General features: G+C 37.9%; 1 protein-coding gene across 2 annotated transcripts; it reads right to left on the bottom strand.

Annotated features, from left to right (window-relative positions):
* Window positions 1-1,561: 1,561 nt before the first annotated feature.
* Window positions 1,562-23,537, bottom strand: SLC35A3 (solute carrier family 35 member A3). 2 transcript variants are annotated; one of them, XM_021525286.3, is made up of 8 exons: window positions 23,437-23,537; window positions 13,597-13,801; window positions 12,595-12,749; window positions 12,385-12,507; window positions 11,147-11,318; window positions 8,063-8,181; window positions 7,428-7,561; window positions 1,562-5,342 (listed from the first exon to the last, which is right to left on the bottom strand). In XM_021525286.3, the coding sequence occupies exons 2-8, from the start codon at window positions 13,781-13,783 to the stop codon at window positions 5,252-5,254; spliced, it is 981 nt and encodes a 326-aa protein (XP_021380961.1). In that variant the 5' UTR covers window positions 13,784-13,801; window positions 23,437-23,537; the 3' UTR covers window positions 1,562-5,251. The 2 variants fall into 2 exon arrangements, with proteins under 2 accessions (XP_021380961.1, XP_021380952.1); XM_021525277.3 differs by lacking the exon at window positions 23,437-23,537 and adding an exon at window positions 19,447-20,990.
* Between the last annotated feature and the right edge of the window lie 213 nt (window positions 23,538-23,750).

Raw genomic sequence — 23,750 nt, 5'->3', positions numbered from 1 at the left:
CCTTACAGTGTTATAGTGTTTTACAACCACACCCCACAATATAACTTAGTATTGATACACAGATGCTCCCTACCACCCCTGGTTCAGGACACATCTGGGGTTCCAGACCAGAAAAGTTTCACAAGAACACTGCAAGAAGTCATGACACAATGGTCAAAAAGAAGCACATCTCAGTCAAAATTAAATTGCTGGCAACATTTAGCAAGTTTTATGTTAAAATATACCATTAAAAAAATCCAATAGCCTTCTAGAATTTATAAAAAATTATGCTAAAATTATATTGTGAAATAATAAGCATTCTTAAAATTGTGGTTTATTTCTGCAAGAATATGCATAAGGCAAGCCTCTCCTTTTAACAAAGTTCTCAAATAGTTTTTAATCATATTCTTAACAAAGCAAATGCTTAATTTCAACCAGTTTATTACTATAGTGACATTATTTACTCATATAGAAGAAAAAAAATACAGTATTTTACCTCAACATGGATTAAAAGAAGGACTGTGTTAGGTCATGTAAGATGCATTCCAGTGTTCAGCAGTGCTACACCAAAAAAAATAACCTTTTCCAAACTGCCTGGAAACACCACCTATTAGAACCGTATTCAGTGTAATCACACACAAATATCAACATATAAAAAACTAAGACTACCTTAAAAATTTTGCTACAATGTTTGAATAATATATTTGGGCTCATATATTGACAATAAGAACAAAGTTTAAAAAAATTGAAAAAAATCATACTCATGGCAGCAAATACAAACATCTGCTTAGCGTACAAGCAATTCTTACTGAGCTCTAAATCATTAATGAAGTGAATATGACTAATTACAGTCAGAATGATGACGGGAGATTGCAGACAAGTTAATGTGCCATGTCTACTCTTGGATGCAAATGTGCAGCAGACATTCAAGAACAAGAACAAGCACTGAATGGCAAGCTAAGACAGGTTATTTTCTCTTCTAGAAAGTTATAAATACAGCTGAGAAATACTTACAAAAACCTAAGAATTCAATGGAACAGAACTTTGGACAGTAACTGAAGCAGAAGATATGATATAATCAATTCCACATATTTTGTTGCATTTTGCCCCAAATTTTTCTTTAGTAAAATGCACTAATTTTAGATAACTAAAAACATACAATGAGCTTACCTGTAAAGAGCAGGACTCTCTTCCTGTGGAACATTATCAGCATTAAAAATGAAAAGAACAATTAAAACAAAGGTAAGGAAACACTGCTTGGACTTTTTCACAGTAATGCCTATCTTAGGTGATGACATTTTATACATTTATGGTACAATACTGTGTTATACATAAATGTTACTTTTATAATACACACACACAAAAAAAAAAACCCTTACTGGTTTTTAATAACTCATTCTCACAAACATAAATTTCAGATATGAAAGGAATGCATAAACCTCCACACAATATCCACCAAGAAACATTGTCACCAGGAGAACAAGCAAATTTGGGAAATGACAATCACTTAAATACAACAGAACATGCAGGGCTGATCAGGAAATACATTCAAATATGAAAGTTACTGACAACAAAAACCAGAACAAATGCAATGTTTCATTTATCAATTAAAAAAATGAACAAAATCTATTACAGTATTTTGCTACAGCCAAAAAATAAGTTAGAAATACAAAAGAATTATGTACTACTAAGAGTCTGTGAGAGGCCTGTGTTCATGTGCATGAAACACAAGCAAAATGAGAATGTTTTATCTTTTTGAGGGAAAATAACACAATAGTTATTAAAACATTGTAGTAAAAATCCAAAGGTGTTATACTATAGGAGTTGAATCTAGAACATTAATCTACCCTTTACTGAAATAAAAAGGAAGGTATTTTTTAAGTTTGTCTAAAACAATGAAGTTGAATAAAACTATACAATTACCTGAATTCTTTGAGAAAATAAATTTTTGGGCACTTGTGGATTGCTTAGAAATACAATGTTGAAAGAAAAGTTTATCTTACTTTATTAGACTTTAAGTTTTTTCACCACTGAACTGATCTATTTTGCTTTGAAGATAGTCCTAACTTTATTGTTATTTGACCATTTACCATGTATCCCAGATATTCTCAAATAAAACTGCCAAATATCCAAGTATTCAATAAATACTAGTACACCCAATATATAAGTCTAGAAAGGAAGATCACATAATTCAAGTTATTACAAATAAATAGCTAGCTACAACTTTATAAATATTTAAACAAAATTCTGCTAAGTATAGGTTAGCCTCCTAAATATACAACTTAACTAACAAAACCATTGTCTAAAAGTCAGAAAATAGTTCAGGAAGACAAGTTTATTTTTGGGAAGTTAGACTCCTACAGCATTTGCTTTTAGGGCAAACTCAAAGCACATTATCCACTACTTCCCAAAACTCTGTGCTAGCTATTCCTCTTTGGTTAGTTAATGAGTTATAGACTTAAAGCTACTTAAAAATTAAAAATCCAAATACAAAAGTATCTCCGTGAGAAAATGTGCATATGCTCCCCGGTGCAAAGGTTACAGAAATCAGTGAGCCCTCCTCAAGCCCTTTCTGTTCTCAGAAAACATGTGCTACCTCCCCTTGTCCGGAGCCACACCTCAGAGAACAGCCTTTCCTCTCTGTGAGGAAACATAGCTAAAAATGCAAATTCATTTTTCCTTTTCAGCAACAAGTCTGTGATGAGATCTATCCTTCTGCTGGAAACCAGAATGGGACTGTCAAGTGAAAGCACGGAAGTCACTGATTTACAGACAGGAGTTACTGTTCCTTTACAGAAAGGAGCTACTGTTCCTTAGTACAGCAGGCAGTTTTCCAAAGCTGCATGGCATCCTTTTCCAAAGCAAAGAGCACATACTCCTGGTCTTTCCTTTAAACATCCTGGCAAATATTGACAGGTGCACCTGAAATATTAAAACCAGGCTACATGTCATAGAGCTCCAGCCACGTGGTAATATTTTGGCTTTTTTGGTCCCTTCCTGTACAACCAACTTTAAAGTGTTCACAACCTGCTTATTCTATCACTTGAACACTCCCACTACTGTGACTCACGAAATCAAAAGTATTATTGTGTAGGGCCAAACTCCATTTGAGAAATTACTACCAACACCTCCCACCTCATTTCAGAGCAATGCAGTTCCCATTCTGTACGTGGCACCGCTGTGAGCCACTGCTTGCTCTACACACACATCTTACCTCAGCCTGCACTGCAGGGGGAAATGGCTAAATGGGACTTTTCAAAGATTGTGCCACATTGGACGTTACATGTAAAACATTTAATAGTAACACAGAATGCCCATTTAGATAGTTTTGATCGCCAAGTAGCAAAGCTACTGCAATTACAACATGCTGGGACAGATTCACAGTTCACAAAGCTTAGCAAGCCCAAGGCAGAGCTCTGATATTTCTTTAATGTCTTGCTCTGATAAGACAAACAAACAAAACGTTGATAAAACATGTAATTGTCAACAGAAGAAAGACACTATATTTACTTAACTAACATAAATTGTATTCTTCCTTTCCCATTTACAATACTTCATTAAGAAATCTCAGAGCACTCCTACAGAATCTCCTTGTCAGTCAGATGAGGTACTTAGGTAAACATTTCAAAACACCCTTCTATCACACATTTTCTTTAGTACAAGACAGATGTGAGAAAGAGCATGGAGGGGGTGGTGGCAGGGAACAAAGGAATAAAGACATTTATACCACTTGCCATTCTACTGGCAAGGGACTCCTAAAATGCTTTTATATAAATGCATCACCACAGGTGTCACACGAGTCACCCTACATTAACATCCATTGTAAACCTGAAAACCAATGATTTTTAAGACAGTTTTTATGTTTATTAGTTCAAGATTTTTTTAGTGTTTCTGACTATATGCAAATACTTCAAGTGAAGTGTTCATAACAGTCTAATTGATCTAATTGCAGCAAGGTTTCTTTGTGAAGTTTTTTTTTTTTTTGTTTTAAACAGAATAACAGCATGCTTTTATATTTACCTATTGCACAATTAATTGCTTTTAAATTATATCTACTATTAAAGTAATTCCACTACTAGAACAAATAGGTCCAGATAACTCATTTTGGCTCAAGGACTCTCAGAACAAAATAATAATAATTAAAAAAAAACCACCAAAATTCTAATTAAGCCATTACATAGAAATATATAGAAAAAGCCTGGAAGAGTTCATGAGTAAACATTTGTTTAAAAAACACCTCTGTAATAAAGTACAGTACAGTATACAGATGCCATACCATAATATCTCCAGATGGAGCTGTTACAGACAATGATAATGCCTTTAAATGCTTATTATGGGCTCTTTGTTTTTTGAAATCATGGTTTAAAAAAATCTTCAGAGGCTATTTAAAGCACAAAAGCTACTTTTAAGGTTCTACCAAAAAGTTGATTTATAATCAGTAAAAAAAAAAAGAATCAACATCGCATCTGAGCAAGCACCCACCATAACCCTACTGCTCCTCCCAGGTTAGCATGGTAACCTCCAGCCCCTGCTCCCAGAGTTATTCCATCTGCTCCAACACTACAGGCTGATGAAGGCTGGAGTATTCCTCCCTTGGTACTCCAGTGAGAATATTAACATTCTTACCATAGTTTTATAGAAGCAACAGAATTATAGTATCATTTAATAACAGATTTCTGTTATTAAATCAGCCTTCTAAAAATATAAAAATATTTGATATGAGTGTCTTTCAATCATATTTCAATTTTCAGTTTTAATAAGGAGTACCTAATTAGAACCATCACTTTAGAACTATGACTTTCAGCTCATTTCACGTAAATAGACAAACAGTTAAAAACATATTTACTAAGATTAAATAGTATTGAATAGCAAAAACATACAATCTGACAATGTTGTCGTGTGCTCTTTCCAAGAGTGCATAGGACATATTTTCTGCAGCAGTCAATACAGTAATTCTTTTGATGCAATCTCAGTCAAAGCTGTAAACATTCCTAATTGTAGTTTCTTGGAAACTTTTGGTTCCTTTCAAGTTTTTATTAGCAAGTTGCACTGGGCATTCCCCTGACGTTTCCCCCCCACACCCCGTCAGCTGCAGACAGCATCACCCTCCACCTGTAAGCCCTCTGGCTGTCCAGAACTACTCATCGGCATTTCTTCAATATATTCAGGGCAGACATCCTTCCCTTGCAGTGCACAGTGACACTTCCCACATGCCAGTGCTAGCAAGGCCCCCAGTGCATGATCTCAAGAAGCAGGTTGATGAGGAAGTCTGCTATGCCTTAATGGGATTTCCTGCAGGTTTGGGATCATAACCGTATAGAAAAGTAGCTGCTATTACAAGGATGGCTCCAAGGAAAAAGACACTGAATAGAGATAAAAAAAAAGGTTTGTTTTAGTTGATGCAAATTTATTTAAGCAATACAATCAAAAGAAAGGACATTTTTCCATGAGGAAAACAGAAAGATAAATTATATTTGTCCAATTGATAAAGTGCAAAATAATTTGTATGTATTTATTTTAGAGGGATGCAGAAAGTTGTTGAGGTAAGAAACTTGTAACTACAAATTAATGTATCATTATACTAACATATCCTGAAAATTAAAATTACACTTTCATGAAAGAATTTCCAAAAGCAATCAGATCAATCTTTTTTTTTCTTAAACTTTTATCTAAAGATGTGTGCAAAGCAGCTTCTGTGGTTACCCACTCATTCTCATACTACATATATAATGTTGTTGGAGCTGTATTTGCATTGAAGCCCAAAGCTTATGTCAAAACAAATCACTGCTGCCCAAGGACCAGTTTGCAAGTCAGTATAATCTAATTTTTGGCAGATACAGAAAGATTTGTCTCATGAAAACACAATAAAGGCATCTTTTCTATCATGACATTTTGGTCTTTCAAGTTGTTTTGATAGTTAAATGATACAAAATCAAAGCCAGCAGACAATTAGTACACACTTTAAAAAAGAATCTCCTTACAGACATGACAACTTCAACAATTTCATCTTCTGAACCAAATGCTAAAGAAACTGTGGCATATGACATGATAATCCTTCACAGAATACATTTAGCCTATTTTGGGACACGGCCCCTTGCAACACATTTAAGCATTTAAGTACTTTACATCTATTACCCTTATCGAAACTGTCTGTTGATGTGACAGAAACAATTACACAGTTTCAGTTCAAATGCACTGTTAGCATAAAGTTTGATTAACTCAAGTTAGTCAAGTTTTATTAAATGGGATCACTTCAAGATCTACATACTTCTAGTTGGCTGTATTTAATTTTTAACATGTTTGCAGAAGCTGTTAAGTTACTTATTAATTTTCCATTTAAGCACACAGAAATTCTTAAAACATTTTCTACATTTGTTTTAATGGGACAAATATAATCTACTTATAATTAATGTTCAATGTCCCCTATTTCTTAAGCCTAAACAGCCATTCCATTTCCTTTTTCGAGTGCTTAAGTCTTGATAATACCAAATCACAGAATGGGTAGGGATAGAAGGGACCACAGTATTGCAAATATATATATTTTAGATAAAAACATTTTTTTTGTACCAGACTCAAAAGTCGTAAATATTATTCAAGATACTTTTATGTTATGAGTGCATGCAACGTATGCAATGAGTGTTGGTCAGTCAAAAGTAAAATCCTATTCCTACACCTGGAAGTGGGATTATTAATTCTACACTTCACATAGGAACATGCACTGCCAAGACAAGCAGTGTTCTCAGCCTAGCCATGTACAAAACCTGTGGCACACAGAGCCACCATGACCTGGTCCCCAAAGCATCAGGACACTGTACGGGGTCTAAAAGAAAGGAGCAAGCAATTATTTTTCTTTCTTAGCTGTTCTCACTACTAAATGTGGCATTGCCTTTAGAAACAGCTCTGCCTTTGGGCTTCTGGGTGCTCTTGGGCAACTCAGTGCTGCAGCATCACTTCCAGGGGTGCGTGACCTGTGTTAGAGCCTGTAGTGCGGGCGATGAAAGGCACAGAGGCGATGTCCCTGTGCCGCCCCGCAGCGCGGGACACGGAGCGGCGGCGGCCCCTTGTCCCGAGCCCCGCAGCGCGGGACACGGAGCGGCGGCGGCCCCTTGTCCCCCTTGTCCCCCTTGTCCCCGTTGTCCCCGTTGTCCCCCTTGTCCCCGTTGTCCCCCTTGTCCCCGTTGTCCGGGGGTGCGGTGCCCGCGCGGGCCGCAGGGGGCGCGGCCGGGCCGAACAGCGGCCCCGGGCAGCGGCAGCAGCCGCGGGGAGCGCGGCCGCCGCGGCACCCCGAGCCACCCGCCTGAGAAACTCACTACGGGATGAGCCTAAACTTTGGTCTGCAAGCTGGACCTACATATTTTGAACGTATGGCTTGGATGATTTGTTTTTTATTTATTTTCGCAATAGTTTTCAACTATTTTCTTTCAGTACACATGGAAAATCATTCTTACCTTGTAGGGACAAAATCTTGCAGCCAGAAATAGGAGATCAATGTTGACAGTATAATGGAGAGAGAAGTTGCAAATCCCTTTAAAATGTTGTCTGCATATTTTATAACAGCAGCAATCACCAGCCCTCCAAGTGCCTGGAAAAACAGTGAGGTTTGAATTAATTGATAATTTAACTGAGAGCATCTGTTTTAAAACCATGCACCTACTTAAGGAAAAGCTTTTGTCTATATTGAGGAGCAATACATTTATTTTATATTAGGAATATGTACTGTTGAAAGTAAATACTGGAGGAGTAGCTCTTTCCCCATTAAAGAAACTGCTGATCACATTAACCATCACTAAATTAGTTGAAATACTTGTAGTACATTTTTAGCCACATTGGAAAGGGCATATAGAGAGATAATTTTAAACATCACAAAATAAATAATGCTTACACGCTTTTAATTTGCACAATACTTAATCACATACTTGTTATTTATTTTCCAGATTTTCGTTTAGAGTATGATAATAATGATAGATCAGACTTTCAACTGTAGAATTCTCAGCACCTTCAATGACACCCATTAGTTTCCCCAGTTATTTATGGAAGAGTAAATCTGAGTGCCTTCACAGAAACATGCAACACAAGGTCTCACCTGTAGAACAACCACCACCCAAGTAAGTTTATTGTATCCTTGAAAAAATCCATTCTTTGACAGTTGTTCTCCATCATAAATGTAAACACCCATAAGTCCAAATATGCTACCAAAAAATCCTGAAAGTAGAAGATTGGTTTAAAAGCTTCAGGTGAAAAACATACAAATGGGTTCCCTGTCCTTAAAGGCTACTCATGTATTTCTGATTTTAAAATTGGACTGTCACTTGCAATACTATCACATCCAAATGCAATCAGTTTGCTGTTCTCTTTTAAAAGCTAGTCTCTACACTTGAAACAAGTTTTATTGTTTCCATTAAGATATCCTTATATACTTATCTTCCATTGCTTTCTACTGGAATTGAATGATTTTTGTTTATGCATATAGCAAAATTCACTTAAATGTTATTACAGTTTTCCTAAAACTAGTCATGACTGAAGGCTGAAGCCACCCTATAACCTGAAGAGAAAAACAGGAAAAACACTCAGTGGAAGAGGTCTCTGGCACAGCCGGAGCAGCAATTAGCTGTTTGCCAATTCAGACAAGGATCTTTTAAATGGGATTCTCCTGAGCCAGTCTCAAACACAATGAGTTTTTACTAGTAGAGACTTAATGTTTAAAGCTGAATCTGAGGTGAGACTGTGGAGCTTTTAATTTGGTGAGTGCAGTGTTCTTCTATCAAATGGGTGACTGATGTCTGCTCTAGTCTTGAGCGGGAAAGAGTCAACACTTTTTTTCTATTCCTTCAACACTTTTTTTCTATTCCTTCTCTGTGAAAAGGTGATTTTCATCACATTTCTCAGCATCTGAAAAAGGCAGAATTGTTTTGAACAAAATAACACCTTCTGTTTGATAAGAAATAATGATTTTTGTAGGCAGAATTAAAAATGTAGTTATCATTCAGATTAAACCATTTCTTTGTATTTTCCAATTGATCTGTTAAAACAAAGAAATACAATAACTTATTCTTACATCCCTATTATGGCTTTGGTGTGCATTAAAAACTGATTTTTAAAACAATTCTAATTTATTTCCCCAATATTTCCTATAGTTTTAATAATTCTCTATGGATATGAAAATGAAAACCTGGTTGAACATATACAGTTTTTTGTTTGTGTTGTAAGAAAAGCTCTATTTCAGAGCTCTTGCTTATGAATGCCTTGCTCCTGAATAACACAATGTCTGAAAGTGAGTGACTACCTTGCACTTGCAGAAAGAATACACCAATGTATTTTCTAATGTGATTTCACATTTTACATATTTTGTGAAAGCTGTACTGTAAAAGCTGTATTTATTTTTATATGTGTTTAATATGTATTGTTTAACTGTATTTATGTATTTAAATAGCTTCTAAAAACTTAATGAAATATGACAACATTATTTTTCAACTGAACTTCCTATTGAGGCATATTAAGCTCACTACAAAAGTAAATACAAAACTCAGGTGATCTGATTCTCACTATAATCAGACATTTATGTCTTCACTCTCCTAGTCATTCATCACCTAAAAGAGTCAGCATTCAGACAGTCTGTTCTGATCTTCTTGTTTAACAAAGAATTACTGGAACATTCAATATATGACCAGGCCAACTATTAAACTAAGTGTACATACTTCTGTGCACTGTGGAAAAATATGAAGAGATTATTGATTTTTTTCAACAATTATGAATTCTTTCTGGAAATTATTTCAGATATCTGTTGCCCATGAAAGTACTTTTAGCATGGAAACTGAGAGTAATAATAATAATCAGCTTTCTTTGGCAATGGATTTTATATTGCAGCTCCACCCATACCACCAAATCTTATCTTAGATCCTAGACCAATCCCCAGCTAGCAACCTTTCTCTGCCCCCAGAATTCCCCAATATAACGTCTCCTGATGTATTACCTACTCTCTGTTCAGGAAATTTAGTTTGAGTAGACACTGTTTCCATAAGTACAAGCAGATAGTAAAGAGAGGTTTTGATTCCTCCCACTATACTCTGGTTTCAAAACACTATGGTCATGTAAAAATGTTTTAATATATTCAAAATTAACTTCTGCTTTTTTAACTGAAACCACTTATAATTATAACACAGTAGTAGGAAAATAAAGGAAATACAGATGGCTTATTGACCAACTAACTAATTACAAAAGAAGCCATACAATGTCCTGTTCTTATAGTACTGCACTACATTCTACCAGACTCACTACGCAGCTCTGATCAATTAAATCATCTCATGACTTAACTATACACTGAGGATTTGATCCCTAGTCTGTTCTAAGGTGCTGGGAAGGTCAAATTCTGCTCTATGCACTCATTCAAATATGCCATAAATGGGTATTGCCTACAGATGAAGACTAGAAGGGTTCCATTAGAGAAACAAAGGCACCAATAAGTTTTGTCCATGTTGTAAAACAGGAACAAAAAGATATTGTTGATGCCCTGTTTCCAACCCTCTAAACTGGACAAGATTGCTTTGAAGGTAGGGAAAACTCACTCATGAACACAGACCAGCTCTGTCACCTTTAACATCCAGGGTCTGCAAGGCCCAAGGCTGCTTTGGGAATAGAATGCTACAGCTATTCAAATAGTTAAGATGAACTGGTCTTTTGCATAAGCTTCTCCTCAGTGACTTTGCACACAAAAGAAACTGACCTTTGGTATTGAAATAACAGTAAACAATCCCCTCAACTTTGTTCACAAACAAAGCAGATTTTATAGCTTGCACTTTTAATACAAAAAGCTGCCTACCCAGGCACAAGAGAAAAAAATATGTTAATTTTAAAACATCTCAAAACACTGACTTGGAAATGTATTTTGTTTTAACATTCCTATATTCTCTAAAGAATAGTAAAAAAAAATTGACAGTTTCTGTACAAATGTACAGATACTCTATTAACAAAGTAAATCAAGAACTAGACTGAAATCAGAAAGTAACTGCTATAATTTCCTCTAGCAGAGTTTGACTTCTGGTTTTAAAATACTATATATGCAGCATACTAAAATGCTAGTTGTATTTTTTATTTATCCATTTATTTTGCACAATTATCTTAATTGCTTCAGAATGCAATATCTCTAACAGATGATTAAAATTAAACTTACCAAGCTGAATGTTTCTGATCCACACAGACTGCTTAGTTTCCTTTAAAATTTTCTCAAAATAAACTCCAGCAAATCCACTAGAAAAGCATGCTATGAGAACTGCAATCAGGCCTACAAACTGTGATCCTGCTGAGTGCTCCTTAGCAGGTGTTGCTTGAGAATCTGAAGGCCACTGGATGTAAAAACAATTACACAAAATTCACTGATGAAATCAAGTCATGAGCCTCTACAAAATGCAAATTTGTTTTCCACCAACAGTAACAGTTACTAAATACAGACAATCACATACTTGAAAAGTTTTGTATTTTGTACTATAAATACTTTTAAAGGACTGCAATGCTATAATTTTTTCCTACGTATTTGTAAGGAGTAAAATTGTGCCTGAACTGGGAGAATACTTATCAATTTAAACAGCTGCAAGAACTGGTTTTGAATCTCAGTGTGACTTATCATGGTCATTCTCTGCCACCAACTTGTGCCACCCTACCCTACAAATATAAACACAGTTAGAAAACTACTTACACCCACTGTCTTTAAGGTAGAATGTATTGTCTTTTTCATGTGCCCCTCTTTGGTGATTCTGCAGACCAGTTAAATCTTGCAATGTGCCTAAGGCTAACTGAATAAAATGCAATGCCAGGGACAAACTTTATGAGGAGTCTGTTAAATACTGTCAGAGTGTTTTGTTCTCATTGTTCATTATTGAATTTAATCACAATATATTTTTTCAATTTCTTAAGTTTTAAAATAAAGATTTCTAGGATATACTAAAATCTGCTGAAAAATTTTAGAATAGCCTCTTATCCCATGATCCTGCCCTCTTAAAACTATGAACCCTGGTGCCTGCACTATTGAGAACCTTGAAATTAGTCCAAAGTAAATTTGCCACACTGAATCCATATGACAAAGTGAACACAGCCTGTACTGGCAAAGATGGTCTGTGAATTCCTAATGCCTGAAGAAATGTGCTAATATAAACTATCATTATTACTTGCAGGTTGCTCCAGAGGCCCTGTCAGATTCTACAGTAGAGCACTGGGTTGCAAAAGAGGTGTTATCTTCTGCCTTTGAACCATTTCTGGTGTCCTCCAGACCTGGCCAGTTGTGATTCATAGCTCCTGACTCTACTCTGGTTCTCATGTGCAGCTGGCAGAATCTGAAAGCTGGATAATCAGTACAAAAATCCATGTTTCTTGAATAAACTCATTAAAATCCACAAAATACCTGCTAATATTTACCTGCACAAATGCCACTCCTGTCATCAATATTACAAGTGACAGCCACTGGTATACACCCAGTTTCTTGCTCAACATGGACACAGAAAACAATGCTGTGGTGAGAATTTTCAGTTGATATGTAACCTAGAAGAACCAGGAACAGTTACTACTACTATGCCACAATTCATGGGTTTTTTTTCAAACTTACAGAGAATTCCAAATATGCAATACCTGGTATGTGGCTGCATCTAGGTTTGACAATGCTACATATAGCAAGTTGTTCTGAAGAGTGTAAATTCCTGAAGGAATAGCAAGTTTAAGAGTTTCCATGGGTTTGTTAAGGATTTCATCACGTAGCACTCTGTTCAGAGTCCGTAAATTGCATTCTACCCAAAGAAACAGTAAAAGAAATAGATATTCACTTAAAGGAAAGGAGTGGAAAAAGGAGAAATAGCAATGTTCTGTTCTTAAACTGTTTCCCCTTTTTATAGCTATCACTATGCTAAGACCTGAAAATACCATCTACCTTGGTTTCATTTTCACAGGCCTTGTATATGTAAGGACGTATGGCTGCAAGTGTCTTCCTGCAGCCTGGAATATCAGAATGAAAAAAGTATTCAAAATACTTTGAGTTAAACTTATTGAAACTGTTTCAGTAATTTAAGATAATATATCAAAGAGTACCACCTAAAAAGAACATATTTAGAATCCTACAGTCATCTATATTTATGCATAGATTGACATTTTTAAGCTGTTGAATATCAAACAGAAACCAGTTTTAAATAAATTCAGTTTTAAATATGCAAAATAAGAGCTGGAGTAAATGTGAATATAGTTTTATTTTTCTTAGTTTAAAACTATGATTCTTCCTGTAACAATGAAATTGCTTGTTCCCTTCTACCTCTGCTGTTTATCAAAGGTTTCTAAATTATCATTTGTGCTTTGGACACACTTAAAGCTTTTCATTTTTTCCTGCTTCTACATACAGATTTCTTAAAATGCCTGAGCAAACACAAACTTTGAGATGTTAGCATAAAATTCATTCCTGCACTCCTCAGTATTCATTCTCTTAAGCAAATATGCAGTATGATTATTGTCTTTCCAAGACTTTCTTACACAAGGAGAAAGGAAATGCTTTGTTGTATGCCTGTACTCACATGGCTGCTTTGCAGTTGCCACTACAATACAGCATATTGATTAGGAAAATTACTTGGTGCAAAATTTGACACATACTGCTGTCTTTGTAGACTAATAGAACACAGGCCAAAATCTTCAGAAGTTCAGCAATAACTACTGCAGTAGAGGATAAGTAACGAGGTCCTTCTTCTTTCAGTGTCCGAGAATAGCGCATGGTCAACACTAAACTTGTGGTCTGAAAAACCAGGATGCCCAAGGAAAGGTACTTTAAATTGGCAGACATTTCTTGACTTTTTCCTTTCTGAAACAGAAAAAAAGAAACAAACCCAAAGGAAATATTGCAGGTATTGGGAATCACTGATTTCTTTATGTAGGTGAAGGCTCAGAAGGTATTTTCAAGGTGAAGGTGTTTTCAAGGTGAAAGCTGTGGTACAGCAGAATGCCCAGTACTCCTGCTGCAGTGAGCTGTTCCCAACTGAAGAGATCTTCCTACTCTTCCACCTCTCCCAAGCCTGTCAGGTTGTAGTCTCTGCCTTGCCAGGTGTCACCGTGCCAGCAAAAGAAGGGTGAGGCTTTAAATGAGAATGAGAGGTATGGCTGGCAATGAAGGGAAAGGAGAGTTGTGGGAAAGCACAGTTGGAGAGAAGACATGGGATGGAGAAGCTTTAGGGGAAGTAGCACTAAAGCTGTCCTGCTGATTATCCTGCCCAGAAAAAAAATCATTGAATATAGATGACTCAGTGACTGCAACTGCTTTCTCAGGCTGCACTGACTACCACAAACTTCATGTTAGTAAAGCTGTACCATCCTCATCTCTACCAGGAACTTCCACTAAGTTGATGTAGTTTTCTTTGCAATTCGTCACCAGTTTAAAGGATCAACTTAGTGCAGAAGACTAATAGAGACAGTAATTTTCTTTTTGGAAGCACAATATATGACAAGAAGATTTAAAAAAGCTTGCTGCTACTCAGACTATCACATAATTTTTGCTATGCTTCATATAAAGAACTTTCATACACAAAAACTAATGTTTTCTATAAAAGATTATCTTCTACTTCCTTCATTGCCTAGTTATTCAAAAACAAAGCATTTTTTTATAATGTCAAAGTTAAATCAATAACTAGAAGTTTACAACTATGTTTACAAGTAGAAGAAGAGTAACAAGCCAAGACAATGCATGTGGTTCCCAATTTCAGAAGTGCAGACATACCCCATTTGCTGGGTGCATATGGCAGAGCTGTCCTCATGTTTTACACTGGCAGGTGTAAAACACAACTTCTGACTCATGAACTACGCTGCTTTGTCCACACTGCTCAAGGATGTGCTGGTACCTCTAGGTATTTGTGGCTAGAACTGAAGCAGTTTCTTGCTAACTGCATTTCTCTAGCTCAAGATGCACTTCATTGATGGTTTTGTAGACATTTGGAGAGCTACACTCTTCAAATATTTCTGATTTGTCCTTATCTTGTCTCTAAGCATTTATAGATCTTCTCCAGTCAAATACTCAAAGTCAAATTATTACTTATACAACACTGACACTTAAAAGACATTGCAGTGACCTGCAAACAGGAGTGGATTATCAACAGCCACAAAGATATGAAGTACACACTTGCATTCTACACAATAAAATTGTACATCTCAAAAATCATGCCATTGTAAAAATATTTGTAAAAACATACTGGCAAATATGGAAGAAAAAGATGCCAGGATGCAGAAACTAAGGAAGAAACACACAAGGTTTCATTAAGGAATCTTAACAGGAGAACAACTTTTGAAGAATAAATTTGCTACAGCTGAGAAGTAGGAGAAAAATAACAGCTCCTGCAAAGTGATGAAGAAGTGACATGCACATTCAGAGACCATGCTTTCTGGAAAAATACCAGCAACACAAAGATGAGAGGAAAAAACAGTAAAGAAGAAAGAATCCTACTGAGAGAGGACACAGAACTGAATTTCACTAAAAGGCTTGTCTATGATACTAGAGAAAACTGACATTTATGTGAGCCAACTTGAACAAACAATTTCTTTCACTGTTCCCACCTACCTAATTTCTTAGTATTCAGACCTGAAAAACTGGAAAAAAAGAGCAACAAGACAAAAACAACTGAATTTCATGAAAACACACCTACAGATAAGTAAGTCCTTAGAACTTTAAGATGTAGGTTTTTTAAACTTTTTGTTTTTTTTTTTTTGTTGTTGTTGGTGGTGGTGGTTTTTTTAATTTTTTTTTGTTTTCAAAATGCTTCTAAACAAAATACAGCTAATGGGAACACACATTTCCCTCCTGACTCAGACCCAAATTTCTGCATTCTGTCAGCCTGTGAAATGACAAAGGGTTTTACAAATGTTAAAATCATCAGATATCAATTCTGTAACCTTCAAAGAGGATCATAATATTAAAAATAATGTTTACATTATTTTTTTTAAATATAGCCATCTATTTATGAAGCAGCTTAAAATGCAATTTTAAAAGTAAGTCACTAGTACATTGTTAATGAGGAAGTAGCAAAGCAATCAGCATGAAAATAAAAACACAAGCACAACACTTTAATAAGCCATAAGCAAAGCCATAAAGAATCCATACCACACCATTAACTTCTGTCTTGTTTTCCTCAGAAATCATGATTAAAAAGGGAACTTTCCCCAGACAATGTATCTCAAAAAGGCACCAGTAGCAGGAAATATTTCCTTACTGTAAGTCACTAATGCATTTCAGAGTTCCAAATAGAACTAGAATGGAACCTAAGTTTCCAGCATGATAGCTGAAATAAGAGTATCTTTTAAAAGTTGTCCTGTCAGTGGTCAACAAGACAGGCTTGTAGACAGCAATTGTGTGAAGTTTCATGCTGTACTTACAAGCTGGTTCACTGAGCAGGAACTAGAGTTCTGAAATGTACACATGTCAATAACATAAACACGCTCTCCTAAGCACACAGAACACCTCATCAGCTCTCCTGGTCCCTTCTCTTTTAAAAGACCTGCTTATCAGCTCATGGACCTCTTGTGCAAACTGGGAACAATCCAAAAAAGGAGAAAAATATTGAACTTTAAAGACTGTCTTCAACTGTAGTCTCACACCTTTAGATTTACAAGTGACTGCCAAGAGGGGTAAGAGCTCACTTGTAGCCATGAGCTCCTGCTACCCTCAGAGCAGCAGCTGTGCAGTCCCAGAACAAATGAACTATTGCCTTCAGTAACAACCCCCACCTGGATCTTAAACCAACAATGATAGTGAAGTTCCCACTGCATTTCCTGTACAGAGCTACAACTTAGGTTTCTTACTGGGCTTTGGATGCACTACTTGGTACTCTGCAGGAAGCATCTGTTTGAAAAGTCAGATTTAGGTTTGCTAATTCAAAGACTGAAAGTTGAGTGGTGACATTAATTCTTTCTTTTGAGCTTTACACCAGGGTGTGCAGTTTCCTGACTAAAATATTAAGAAACTCATCTCAGGGACTGGGCTCGTTTCTCTTCTCTTCTGTTAGGCTATGTGAAAAAAGAAACCAGTTCCTTCTGCGTCATTTCTTCAGTGTGCCATGGACACACCCTGCAGCCACAAGGAAGGCAGCCCTGCACAGGAGCCAACACACAGGAAGCCAAGGTGGCATTTACAGCCACGTAACATTTGGATTCAGTACACACAGCTGCATTAAATTTGGATTCTATGTGAAGAGCTGCACTCCTTGCAAGTGAAAAGCAGAAGGACCCTGGAAAGGTTTTCAGAACACAAAGCAAAGCAAAGCAATGCAATCTATACAGGAAGTAATACTTTCAGCTCAAAGTACCATACTGCCCAAAGTATGAAGAATAACTCTTCAAAGGAAGCAAATTTTTTAAAGTGGAAAATCACATGTTTCCAGCTCATAATATTAATTCAAAAATAAATACATTTCTGACTTGCAGATTTTCATCTCCCTTTGTAATACCTCCAACCCAGGCTAAAACATAATATTTTTATTTCATCCCTACACTTTCTCTCCTAAAATACTAGTAAATTCTAATATTTGCAGATGAAATTAAGCCACAATCAATCTGAATTAATAAACAGCACACCAAAACTCCTTGATATTAATCGGTTTACTACAAAGCAGTAAGATTATGGAACTTTTCTTAACCTTAAGATTTTGTCTTTTAAAGATCTAATGGTATAAACTTCTGAAGATTTCAGCTGATAAGTATCTACTGTTGCAAAATCCTGTGCAAAATTAAGGACTAGTTTATGAACTGGTTTCTATTCTTAAGTTTGTGTAAGGACTCAAAATCTTTGTAGAAGGACTCAGAATTACAGGAAGTATCAGAGAAACTTATAGGAAAAACTCCAAGCACCCAACATTATGTGAAGTAGATGAAATATAAGAAAAAAATTAACAGTAAATTCCAGCAATTCTCACAACAAAAAAGTAAGCTAAATTCACCAAAAGATTTGACAAAAATAACCTCTACTGACAACTATTTCTTTACTCCTCCATACTCTGTCACAAGAAAAGTTTAATTTAAAAAAAGAAAAATAAACTAACTAGTATCATGCTCCAAATCTTCACAGTGATGTTGTTAGGTGAATTGAATTCCTTCCAGCCTAACTGTGAAATGTTTTCACTGCTGACGGTTTTTAGAGTAAAAAAGCCAAGTTACAGGAGTTATTTTTCCTAGGTCTTATTCCATTTTATGACTAATCAGTTTACTATTGCTCAACCAACAAAAGGCATTTGTGTTTCAATTAAAATGCAAAGCCCAACACAGAAGTAGAGAACCAGCCCTCACAACTGCCAAAGGCAAAGTTTAATTTTTTTGTGCTACTACACCAAATTCTCCCTTGCGATCTGCTGGAAAATAAACACTGATTGAATCTGCCTCTGTGTCGTTCCAGTGGTACATGTATGGACACACCTCCTGAGCATTTGCTTTGAGCTCATGATAAGAGATTAAAGAAAACAGGATGGTGTTCTCATATTTCTCCTATTAAATATGAACCTAGTGCTGGCACCACACCTATACAAATACAATAAGCTGCCAACAAAGGAAAAGCCCGGCTGGAAGTAAGAGATAACTCACAGAACCTGAAGGACCTATCTTTATAAAACTTCTTTCTATGCTTTACTTACTTTCTACACACATTGCCCTCTTCCCTGTGCTGGATAACACACAAGTAACATGACACTTTCTGCAACACAGCTACATTCCACAGAGAAAGTTCTATTCCATAAATATTCCTTTTTTTTTTTTTTTTTTTTTTGAGTGAATATAGCTTTGTATTTATCAGAAGTAGTATATAATACAACTTACACTTTAAGTATAGAAATAAGTGGAAGAAAGGAACTTCATGAAGTTCAGCAAGGCCAAGTGCAAGGGCCTGGGCTGGGCTAATTCAGGATCAGTCTTCCCAGAGAACTGGAGAAACTCCATTACTGTAAGCGTTCAAGGCCAGGTTGGATGGGCTTTGAGAAACGTGGTCTGTGGAAGGTGTCCCTGCTCATGGCCGGGAGTCAGAAACAGATGATCTTTGAGGTCCCCTCCAACCCAATCCATTCTATGATTTTATGACAAATATCCCACATGGCACAGAGGGCACATAGACCTCTCCAAATCTAAAAAAAAGTTAAAATCTAAAAAGTTAGGAGCTGCTGAACTGCGTTCTGAAGAAGGTTTTACAAACACACAAATAATTTAACTGCCATATTTGGACTGCTAAAATTTAACAATTCTTTCTCCTCTCACCACAAGCTGAAATCTGTCATGCCACTGTAATTGTAGTAATGCATGTCCTAAATATTTTGTATTTCACACTTTAAAATGTCACTACTATGTTTTCCATTTTCCTCATATTGTGAACAAGTTTCTTATTTGTTCCCTCCCATAAGCTATCTACAATTGTCAGCTATTCCTCCCCACATACCTGGCACTTTGCAACTAAATCACTGCAATTAACTTCATCATTTTAAAACTTACCTTGCTCTTTCTTTTTTCGTTTCCCAGTTTGTTACTCATTTTTCTTGCTGGAGACATTATAAAGTGCATTAAGTACACTATGAAAAAAAGAAGCAAAACTGTGCTTCTCTTGGAGCTTGTACAATTCTTCAGAAATGTGGTTAAAAGCAAAGCCCCTAGCAAAGTCTGTTCCTTACTCTTTGAGCAGAAACTGAGGAACAAAGATTTTTTTCCATATGAAAGTTTCTTCAGGCAGTATTTCCAATTTCTCGATTTACATTAAAAAAAAATCTTAACTACTGAAAAGAATTAAAAACATAACTGCATTCAAATGGTATTTTTAAGACAAGGTGATCAAGTAGAACACTGTAGATCACTGGAGGACCTTGCTCCTGCAACGTCATCTTGCTCCCTAGGCACAACCATATCTCATGTGCTGGTTTTGGCTGGGGTAGAGTTCATTTTCTTCACAGCAGCTGGCAGGGAGACGTGTTTGGGATTTGTGCTGAAAAGTGCTCACAGGGACGTTTTCACTATCATTGAGCAGGGATTACACTTTTTTGCCTCCCACCCCACCATGGAGGAGGCTGGGAATGCACAAGAAGTTGGGAGGAACAGAGCCAGGAAAGCTGACTTCAAGAGACCACAGGGATATATCCCAGACCATTTGGAGTCATGCTCAGTACATAAAGCTGGGAGAAGAAGAAAGGAGGAGCACAGCCAAGAAAGCTGACCTCAAGAGACCACAGGGATGTATCCCAGACCATCTGGAGTCATGCTCAGTACAAAAGCTGGGAGAAGAAAGGAGGGGGAGGTTCAGAGTGATGGTGTTTGTCTTCCCATGTCACTGTTCCACATGATGGAATCCTGCTTTCCTGGAGATGGCTGAACACCTGCTTTCCCATGGAATGTGGTAAAAGAACTCTTTGGTTTGCTTTGCTTGAAAGTGCAGCTTTTGCTTTACCTACTAAACGTCTATGTTTCAATTCAGGTTTTCTCGCTTTTACCTCTCTGATTGTCTGCCCCATCCCACCAGGGGGGTGAGCAAGTGCCTGTGCCTTAGTTGCCAGCTGGGGTCAAACCACAACTCTTGGCCATTTTAAAACCATGCAGATGGTTTTCAAAACTGGCAAGTGCACCTAGTTTTAGAGTAGTTACACATTAAATGGTAATTGTTAAAGATCAACCAATGATTTCTTCTCAACTTTGCTCCAAAACCTTGGCTTCTGCCAAAGATAGTGGAGGCTGTATCAGTGATTCACTGGCCATATATATAATTCAACCAGGAAATTCCATCACTGCCAAGTTTAACAGAGGGAATCCAATTGCATATTAACTATTAACTAAAGTCGCATTTCAGAGAATGCTATAAATTCCTTGGGACCCAGGCAAGGTTTTCTTACATGTCAGAAAACTGAGCAGAAAGGAAATGTGGGTGAGCTGTTTAATGAGCTCACAAAGGTTTTCGGTTTGTTTCTTTCTTTTGTGGGGAATAAATAGCATTCTAATCTATGTACCAGGCAGGAAGAGTAAAGCATTGTGAATCTTAAAATGTGGGATCTGTGGCTAAGTGCTCTTTAAGCCCACCACCCTTATCCTTTACACCAAACCTAAGAATCCAGAGATCATATTTTTTGACTGATGAAAATTTGGTTTGATGAATATTATACAAATCACATATTGAGTATAAATATTCTGCATTCTGGAAATTCAGGCCCTCATTGAGCTAAATGTCAACACCAGCATTTCTTGTAAGATGAAGACTTTAACTCTGCCTAGCAGTGCAATAGTTTTATATTGACATAACAGTCATTAAGCCCAACTCTGCCTGCCAGCACAGAAATTCGATACAAGCTGCCTGAACTGCATCTTGTTTTCACACAGTACATACACTATGTTCACTATATAGATCACAGTATAGATAGATCCCAGCAGCCACATTCAGACTCTGCAAGCAAGGAGCCATTCAGTTCTCAGTTGCAGTTCAAATGCCCACTCCTCAAGCACACAGGAGTGCAATGCCATGAACCAAAGGACTGCTGGAATGAAGTTCCTGCAGATGCAGCAAGCCAACGAAGGAGCTTGATTTAAGGTGCTGAAAGACTGAACATTTAATCCAGCTGGGGTTCAGCTGAAGCTTACACTTATGCTATTTATGAATTACAAATAAAGTCTGGGTGCTCAAGGCAACACAGTGTGTCAAACACCTCAATCAAGGTGACCTACTTGGAGTAGAGTCACACAAACTAGATCCTCCAGGGAAAATCAATCTGTAGGCACAGCAGCATGCTAGGAATTACAAATAAAATGGGACAACTGAACTGCACTGAAGAGGTATAAATGTAAGACAAGGTTGAGAAATCCAGTGGCAAAATCCTGAACTCCTAACTCCAGAACCATCTGACATTATCATGCCAGATCCTGAGAAGTACAGATATTAAGAATCTCTCCTCCCTTCTAGAGACATCCTTCACTGATGTGATCCAGCTGCGCAGCCTCCTGAGTTCCAGCAAAGGCACGGAGGCTGCACAAGCAGCACAAACACGGTGGAAACTGAAGTACCCGATGAAAAATAAGCCCAGGCAGTGAGCAATTCAACAACAATATGGGAGGAATAACTGTGTCCAGCAAACCTGTCCCAAAGATAAGTATGTGATGTGCTCCCTTTAACACTGCCAAATCAGGAACTGGTTTAAGGGGACATGTGACTTGAATTCCACAGGTACTGGGCTCAGATGATCCCTGCCTTTTTCTCATTGTTGTAAACAATAGCATCACCCGAATAAGGAATTAGGCTGTGTAGGCATGCTGTAGGATTGCTGGAGGCTGAGTTAATCCTAACAATACATTGCTCTAAAGAAAGCAAATTTATACTTACTAGAACCAGCCTTTCCCCAAACCAATATTTTTGCTACACATACTACTTCCACCAACCAGAACATCATGCATCCTGAACCAACGGATATTTATCACCCAGAACTGTGATTTTCAATCACAAGTTCTTCTTACAATGCCCAACAATGTACAAGGGAATAAAGAACTACAGTTTCCAAAGGGAGAGATTATTGTAAATCACTTTCTCTGCAACTGTCACCTCCCTCAAACTCATCTTCCAGCCTGTAGCTCAACTCAGTGAGCACACTGAAAGTCAAGTGCAGTGCCTATGGAGAGAGGCAGCCCCACAGATTTCGAGAAAAGCAGTCCATCAGCTAATGTTTATTCCAAGACCTACTTTGTCATTCTGCACATATGGTCTTTAAAAAATAAAGGTTGTCTCACATCCCAATTTTCCTGTGTAGAGACCACCATGGAAAAGAAAACTTCCCACTGTGGTGCTCAGTTTTAGAAAGGTTTCTTTATACGTTCTTTATGTCCCAAATAACACACCCCTCTTTTGCTCAAAGCTGTGTCAGTCTTCTTCACCCAATCATTACTTAAAATATTTTATCTGGAATCCAAGTCTTCCTCCCTCTGGTCTAAAACATAGTTTATAGGATTTCATAAAATGAAACAACTTCGGGTACCTTCTCATATTTACCTTTTATCTTTCAGTTTATTCCATAATATGTATTATTACATTTGTTATATCTCTGTCCTCTGAGTTCCTGCTTAATCCATAAGTGCTGTACCGCTAGAGCGTTTCTCATTTCAAAAACTTGGTATAAAATTATGATAACCATGCAAATACTCGTAAAATGCATTTCTTTGAACTTTACATGCAGCACCACATCCCGCATAGTGAGCATCTCCTCAGCAGCACTGACACAGCTCTGGCCAGATCCGTGCCCGTTCCCAATTTCACACACGGCCGCTTCCCCACAGCAGCCTCAACTTCACCCTCTCCTCCCTCTTGCCCAAACCGCTCCATTTCCAGACATTGCTCTGGGTGTCTTCAAGCCCACCCTTCCCTCCCCAGCCCTGCTTCCCGCCCGCCCGCTAATCCCGAAGGTCTCCCCTAGCACAGGCCCGCCTCAGGCGGGCCCCTCACGCTCAGCCCCGCTCCGCTCCCACCTGCGCCCGCCCGGCGGCCCCGCTCGCCGTCACCGCCGGCCCAGCGCGGCTCGCTCCGGCTCCCGGTGCTTCCGGGAGCCGCGGTCCCGTCCCGCAAAGGCTCCGGCTGCAGCCGAGCCCCGCCCGCTCCGTTCCCAGGGCCGCGGCTGCAGCGGGAGCCCCGGCCGGGCGAGGGGCGGCGGCGGGCGCGGGCAGTGCGAGGGGCGGCGGCGGGCCCGGGCAGTGCGAGGGGCGGCGGCGGGCCCGGCAGTGCGAGGGGCGGCGGCGGGGCCCGGGCAGGGCGAGGGGCGGCGGCGGCGGGCGCGGGCAGTGCG

This window comes from Lonchura striata, chromosome 9 (genome assembly GCF_046129695.1).
Source record: "Lonchura striata isolate bLonStr1 chromosome 9, bLonStr1.mat, whole genome shotgun sequence".
Classification (NCBI taxonomy): Eukaryota; Metazoa; Chordata; class Aves; order Passeriformes; family Estrildidae; genus Lonchura; species Lonchura striata.
This window is presented reverse-complemented; position numbering and strand designations above follow the sequence as displayed.

Bases quoted from the DNA above. Each gene is read 5' to 3' on its own strand.
- SLC35A3 (XM_021525277.3), bottom strand. From the start codon at position 19,515: ATGCACTTTATAATGTCTCCAGCAAGAAAAATGAGTAACAAACTGGGA. The intron at 13,802-19,446 runs GTAAGTTTTAAA...TTTCTGTTTCAG, and splicing joins ACGAAAAAAGAAAGAGCAAG to AAAGGAAAAAGTCAAGAAAT. The intron at 7,562-8,062 runs GTGAGACCTTGT...CTGTTTTTCCAG, and splicing joins GGGTGGTGGTTGTTCTACAG to GCACTTGGAGGGCTGGTGAT.